Source organism: Electrophorus electricus, chromosome 4 (assembly GCF_041902795.1).
Source record: "Electrophorus electricus isolate QZ-2024a chromosome 4, ASM4190279v1, whole genome shotgun sequence".
NCBI classification, from domain to species: domain Eukaryota; kingdom Metazoa; phylum Chordata; class Actinopteri; order Gymnotiformes; family Gymnotidae; genus Electrophorus; species Electrophorus electricus.
This window is the reverse complement of record NC_137500.1, coordinates 32,860,173-32,867,500: the sequence shown is the minus strand read 5'-3', so window position 1 is coordinate 32,867,500 and position 7,328 is coordinate 32,860,173. Positions and strand designations below refer to the sequence as shown.

Sequence of the window (7,328 nt, the reverse complement as noted above, 5' to 3'; positions counted from 1 at the left end):
TATTTTTAAATATTTATTTATTTATTCTTATTCTTTAATGTTTATTTATTTATATATATATTCTTTAATATTTTGCTTGTTTTGCATTTATGTTTCCATGCAGAACTGGAAACATGGCTCCACCCCTACCCCCTACCCCTACTCACTCTTCCCCTCCTCCCCTCCTCCCCTACCCCCTCCCCTACCTCTACCCCCTCCTCCCCTCCTCCCCTACCTCCTCTTCCCCTCCTCCCCTACCTCCTCTTCCCCACCACCTCCTCCCCTCCTCCCCTACCCCTACCCCCACCCCTCCTCCCCTCCTCCCTTCCCCTACTCACCTCCTCCCCTCCTCCCCTCCCCATCCCTACATCCTCCTCCCCTCCTCACCTCCTCCCCTACCCCCTTTCAACATTCGTTAAAAGCTCTATTGATACCCTCTGCAGTTTTATTTACAGTGCTACCCCCCCTCAGCCCCTGGGATGCAGGAAGTGACTTGTCATGCATGGAGACATCAGGACGCCTATAACAAATCTAAGTGACATCTAGTCAGACGCAGTTCATGGAGAAGGTAGGAAGAGTGTGGAGGCTCGGGGAACTTTCCCATGCACACAGAAATGAGTCCTGTGTCCCCCCAGATCTGAGCTTGGATTAAGACACACCAGTGTCTCACCACTGGAGATACCTCCGATTATTCTCACGCCTGTTCTCTCAGGTTACATGCAGAATAAAACCTAGGAAACACATAAATCAGAAAACCCCCTCCCCCATATCACTCAGAAGATCCCCTCCCCCGTATCACTCTCAGAAGATCCCCTCCCCCCATATCACTCCCGGAAGGCCCCATCCAACGTATCACTCCCAGAAGACCCCCTCCCAGGTATCACTCTCAGAAGACCACCTCCCCTGTATCATTATCTTCCCTCTGATATACAACCTGCACTGTGGACCACTAAAGACTTAATCATAAACAATCAATCAATCAGACACAAACAATTGATCAAACACAATCAATCAACACAACATTTCTTACAGAATCCTCTAGGTGGCACTGTTTAAGTATCAGTCATTCTCTGTGACAGTATGAATGTTCCTTCTAAAGACAGAAAATCCAAGTATATGACATAAAACCTCCAGCCTGGTGGAGCAGCATGGTGAAGCTAACACACTAACACCACTCAGCACACACTAACACACACCAACACACACCAGCGCTAACACACACTAACACCGCTCAGCACACACTAACACACACCAACACTGACACACACTAACACACACCAGCGCTAACACACACAGACACTGCTCAGCACACGCTAACACACACCAATGCTCAGCACACACTAACACACACCAACAATGACACACACTAACACTGCTCAGCACACACTAACACACACCAACACTGACACACACTAACACTGCTCAGCACACACTAACACACACCAACACTGACACACACTAACACTGACACACACTAACACTGACACACACTAACACACACCAGCGCTAACACACACAGACACTGCTCAGCACACACTAACACACACCAACACACACTAACACACAATAGCACCGACACACAATAGCACCGTTCAGCACACACCAACTCTAACACACACCAACACTAACACCACTCAGCACACACTAACACACACACACACACACACACACACACACACACACACACACACACACACACACACACACACACACACACACACACACTAACACCACTCAGCACACAAACACACACCAACACTGCTCAGCACTACAATTTCCCAAAAGTGCTTCTTTTTTGCTAAAGCAAAGCTACCTACACCAAGAGAAGATGCCTCTGTATGACTGCACACACACACACACACACACACACACACAGATAGATAGATAGATAGAGAGAGAGAGAGAGAGAGAGAGAGAGAAAGAGAGACAGAAATCCTTCTACACTGGACTGAAACAGCTATGTGATAAATTATTTTATTTCTTGGGGTCAATCTAGCTAATGCAAAAGTCATGTACATCTATTTTTAAATATTTAATATATGCAGTGGCAAGACTTTAAATCTAAACAATGAGGGAACATGAGTCCCTTTCATAAAGTACAGAAACCACTAAACATAGCATTTGTAAGATGAGAGAGAGAGAGAGAGAGAGAGGGAGAGAGAATATACACATGACATCGTGACAGTGTTGCCCTGTGTTTGTGAGGCAGCTGTCTTCCACAGGTAAAAAACCAGAGGAAAAAAACAAACAGATGTTGTTCTGTCTCCTGTGAGGAGTTCACAGACTCACCAATGATCACAAATCACAAATCTGCCTTGGCTGTGCAAGACCACTGTAAGACCACTGTGAGACCATTCCTGCACATGTGATTAAGAAGTCTGCATTACGCTCACTGAAAACTGTATCCAAATGACATAGCAGAGCAGCACGACAGCAGCTCCACGGAGGCTCCACGGAGGCTCCACGGAGGCTCGACAGCGGCTCGACAGCGGCTCGACTCCGACGCTTCCCTGCCTACTCCACCGGCACGTGCCGGGAGACCACGAAAGCGTTTATTGACTCAGAACGCCTCAAGAAGGCTTCCCACTGACAACAGGAATTCCACACCGGCGTTACATGTGTTAGAACCGCAAGTACATTTGTGTGCGGTGTCAAAAGTGTGCAAAGTCACAGCGTCTGCAGTGAGGAGTGTTTACGACGGCTCGACAACAACCCCCGTCGAGACGTGGATCAGATCTCACTGCTTGACTCCTCAAAACTTCCAATAACTCTCCTTGCACAAAGAACCATGAGTGTAACCCGAGCTAGGAGAACCCCCCCCCCCCCGAGCTTACCACGGTGAAGTCCTCGGCAGAGCAGTTCTGTCCGCTGAAGTTGCAGCTCTTCAGCATCTCATCCAACTGGTGTCCCGTCCGGTTGAAGATGTCCTGCATGTCCGGCGCAGGGTACTCCAAATCCGTGGGCTTGTGCCCGTCCTTGTTCTTGGGCGGCAGGCCAGTGAGGTTGGCCAGGTGGTAGATGTCGGCGTCAGTCAGGGCGGAGAACCGGAAGCGGTTGATGTTGCAGATGGTGACGGCGGGAAACACCATCTCGGAGCTGGCCTCCTCGCTCAGCGCCGTCACGTGCGGGTGCTCCAGGTACGACATGGCGGACTTCGCCGCCTGGTACAGGAACAGCGCCAGCGCCAGAACGACAGCCAGCGCCCACAGGGCCTGCCGCACACCCAGCCGGCCCGAGACGAAGATGTGGTTCATCCCGTGGAGAGAGCAGGACCCGGCGAAGCGGGCCAGGGTGTGGGTGGGGGGGCCGGCGCCCTCCTCCAGCAGGCCGGCCTCTTCTCCATCCTGTTTGCCTTTGCGCTTCTCATCCTCCTCGGCGAACTTGATTTTGCAAACAAACTCGATCGGCATGTGGGCAGCCAGGTCGACGCTCGGGCGAGAAGTCTCGGTCCCCGCTGCTCGGCAAGCACAACTCTCCCCTCCGTGCTCCGCGTGCGCTCTGACACACGAGATCGCAACTCCAGAAAGCAGAAAGAAAAAGAGAGGGGGGGGAGAGAGAGAGAGAGAGAGAGAGAGACTTGCTGCTGTTGTCTCGGTGGCTCTGGTCTAGGTGCAGCTCTCTCTGTTCCGCGCTCCGCTCTGCTCCGGCTGCTCGTTGGAGTGTCGGAGCACCAGCTCTGCTTATCAGCACTAATACAGCTGTCAGAAAGAGAAATAAAGCACGGCGCTCGCGTTCGCACTCGCGCTCGCTACTGCCCTGCTTTCCACCTCAGTGCCACACAGGAAAACGCAGCATTTTCACTAAATGAACCAGGAGCTACTTAATAATTCATGAGTCAGGCAACACTGTCATTATTTCCTTCTCGCTTGCAAAAGGCAGTGGTAACTTCCCCTGCATGCCGGTCTCTCCCTCTCTCGCTCTCCCTCCCTCTCTCTCTCTCTCTCTCTCTCTCTCACACACACAGTCCCCCTCATCCTCTACTGCATACATACGCTCTGTCACTTTCTCTCTCTCTCTCTCTCCCTCCCTCGTTCGCACAGCTCTTAATCTCCGTGTTCACCACGCTTTCATACACCTTGACTGTAATAAGTTGGTGTCGAAGGTTGCATCACCGAAGCCGCGTGGCTGGACGTAAATGGCAGGTGGTCAGCAGGTGGTCAGCAGGTGGTCAGCAGGTTTCTCGCCTGCTTCGTCTCCAGAGAGCATCTAATTACAACAGTAATGGGCAGAAAAAAAAATGAGCAAACAAGTCTAGAGTCTAAACACACACACATACGCTCACACACACACACGCTCACACACACACACACGCTCACACGCTCACTCACTCACACACACACAATCAGCCTTCTCCACACACACACACACACACAATCAGCCTTCTCCTGAGGAAAAAAAAACAGTGACAACTATTGATCATGTTGAAGTGTCTGTCAGAGATTAAAGGAGGCAGTTCAACGGTTCTCTCTTATCAGGGATTAATGGTAGACTATCACACCACTTGCAAAGGAATTTAAATTTGCACGCTGCCCTGTGATCTTGAACCTTGGGATGCAGGATACGTTCGAATCAAACATCGAACGCTGTTCGTTCTCGTCATCATATTTACATCTCTGACGACAGCGGGCCTCCTGCTAATAGCCTTTTCCCTGGATCGAGAAGCAAAACAATGCGAATGGGAAACACCGGAGCACTTCCAGGGTGCTGCATCTGGTTAAATATGATTGGCCGAGCAGGTCGGCTCTTTGGGGCTGAGTCTCTTAAAGGTGAATTAAACAGTGTTTGGTACATGTGGAGCAGACAAGAAGCTCAGCAGACCACAAAATTAATGCACAAAAACCAGCCACTACACAGTTGGAGTTAAACATGTCTCGTCTCGTCTCGTCTCCTCTCTCTCTCTCTCTCTTAATAAACTGCACTCGATAGTTAACACATTAAGAAAGCTGGCAGGGTTTATAAAAGTGAAGTGCTGGAGAGACTGGGCTGTTGAGGAGGTGTTGGGAATTATACACACACACACAAACACAGAGTCCTAAAAGACACATCTTCACTAAGACACTAACACACTACAGGGGGGTGAGGCATCTGCACTAACATACTAAAACACTAACACACTACAGAGGTGTGAGGGGTCTGCACTAACACACTAGAGGTGTGAGGCGTCTGCACTAACACACTACAGAAGTGTGAGGCGTCTGCACTAACACACTACAGAAGTGTGAGGCGTCTGCACTAACACACTACAGAAGTGTGAGGCGTCTGCACTAACACACTACAGAGGTGTGAGGCGTCTGCACTAACACACTACAGAGGTGTGAGGCGTCTGCACAGCAGGAGGGAAGCCTCTCCTCTATTCTGGAGAAAATGATTGCCGGTCTGGAGTCTCAGAGTCCCCCAGCAGAACAACAGCACCTCCAGGTCCACACAGGTTCAGAACGTACTGATAAAAAGACCTCACAAAGTAGAGATGGAGGCATAAAGTAACCAGCACAACAGACAGACAAACTCACTGCACAACAGACAGATAAACTCACTGCACAACAGACAGATAAACTCACTGCACAACAGACAAACTCTCTGCTCTGAATAGCAAAGAACCACGACATGAGTGCAGTTGCAGCATTAACAGGTGTTTGCCACACAGCTGTTTCCAGCTTCCAAAGATGTCAAGCTTTTAGATAAACAGTTCCAACTTCTGCTTCATCTTAAGAAAAATGAATAAATAATAAATAATAAAAGTGTTCCCTCAATCCTTGTATTCCTTGTTAAACTCCAAGGTTCTGGGCTCTCAGATGCAGCCTGGCCTGGGAACGAGCAGAAGGCTCCAGGGCATCCAAAGTCATGTTCTATGTAATCCAGGAGTCTGCAAGCCATAAGACCAAGATTCATAAATTCAAGAGCTGGCACTGTTGGACTGAGAGATATTAAACCATGAGGGAAGAATGTGTGTGTGTCCCGTGTAGGGATAGACCAGCTGTGTGTGTCCCCCAGAGCCCCTCAGAGAAGATGTCACCTTCTCCTGCTTCCACAGCACACAGTCACGGACGGAGAGACAGATGGATGAGTCTTTTACCTCTATGGTGTTTATTTTGTCTGCTGTTTGGAAATAAACAGGGGCCCTGCATTTGGTGGGCTCCCAGTTCTACTCATATGCTGAGGCTTGGGCTTGACTACATTGGCACCTGATGCCCCCGAGTGGCAGATTTCGATACATCACCTCCAGATTCCACACTGATGTCAATGTGCGACCCAATCCATTAAAGTCACTTTTATTCAGTAGCGTATCTGGTGTTGGCTTGTTGAATGTAGTGTGCTTGTGATTTGCTTTTTAATCAGAGGCATTCTATTTCAGCAGACTTTTAAAATTGCCCAAATTGCCCCAAAAACACCACCTGTTTTCTAAATCTACTTGAACTCAGGTTTTGTTCCATGTTGCTAAACACGAAGCTGCAGTCTGTTCACGTAGCAAACTGGAACTAACCGACCCAGGCATGAAATAGGCAGTTAATCCTCCAGCGTGTGAGCTTGGCTGCTTTTGGTGACCTTCGACCTCTCTTTGTTGGCTAATCAGATAAGAGGACGCGAACCCGTGCGTGTGCAACAGGACAAAGCCCTCCCTGAAGCCCCGCCCCCCCCATACCAACTTCCCAGACGTGACATCCACTTCCATCTCCAGCTCCACTTCCACCTCCAGCTCCAGCTCCACCTCCAGCTCCACCTCCAGCTCCAGCTCCAGCTCCAGCTCCAGCTCCAGCTCCAGCTCCAGCTCCAGCTCCACTTCCACCTCCAGCTCCAGCTCCAGCTCCACCTCCAGCTCCAGCTCCAGCTCCAGCTCCAGCTCCAGCTCCGGCAGCAGATCCACGCTGGTCCTCCTTCATCCAGCCCCACGTGCTGGTATTCCAGCAGTATCGATCTCAGTCACACTTAAGCAGCGACAAATCAAACAATTGCTCAAAACGTTCACTGAACAGGGTATTCACCATGAGCCGTGTTTAACATCGTTTATGTCACGCCTTCAGCCTCTGGCTTGCTTCCTGTGGACTACATTCCACAGAATCCCCCTGTTCGGTCCAGAGCTCCTAAACATTAGCTGCACCTGTGTCTTGTTTGTTTGTTTGCTTGTTTGCTTGTCTTTATGTGTATATATACCCTTCCCCACCATATTGCTGTTACAAAGTGTCATTTTGCCAGGCAAACATTTCTAAGCCTTATAATTCTGTATTTGCTCTTAGTTATTGACTTTTGCCTGTTGCTTCAGATTACGTGTTTTTGTCTACGCTCCCATTGGCCGGTTTGCCCAGATTACTGCCGACCCATGTTCTCAACCCTGGCCTGTTTATCGATGCTGG

At 49.6% G+C, this 7,328-nt stretch overlaps 1 protein-coding gene across 1 annotated transcript in view; it reads right to left on the bottom strand.

The window, feature by feature from the left end:
• The window catches only part of asic4a (acid-sensing (proton-gated) ion channel family member 4a), a 71,705-nt gene extending 65,562 nt beyond the window's left edge, over positions 1–6,143 (bottom strand). The window contains exon 1 of the mRNA XM_027021658.3: positions 2,814–6,143. Within this exon, the coding sequence (XP_026877459.2) occupies positions 2,814–3,389 (576 nt within the window). The 5' untranslated portion in view covers positions 3,390–6,143. The remainder of the gene's footprint in view (positions 1–2,813) is intronic.
• Positions 6,144–7,328: the final 1,185 nt, after the last annotated feature.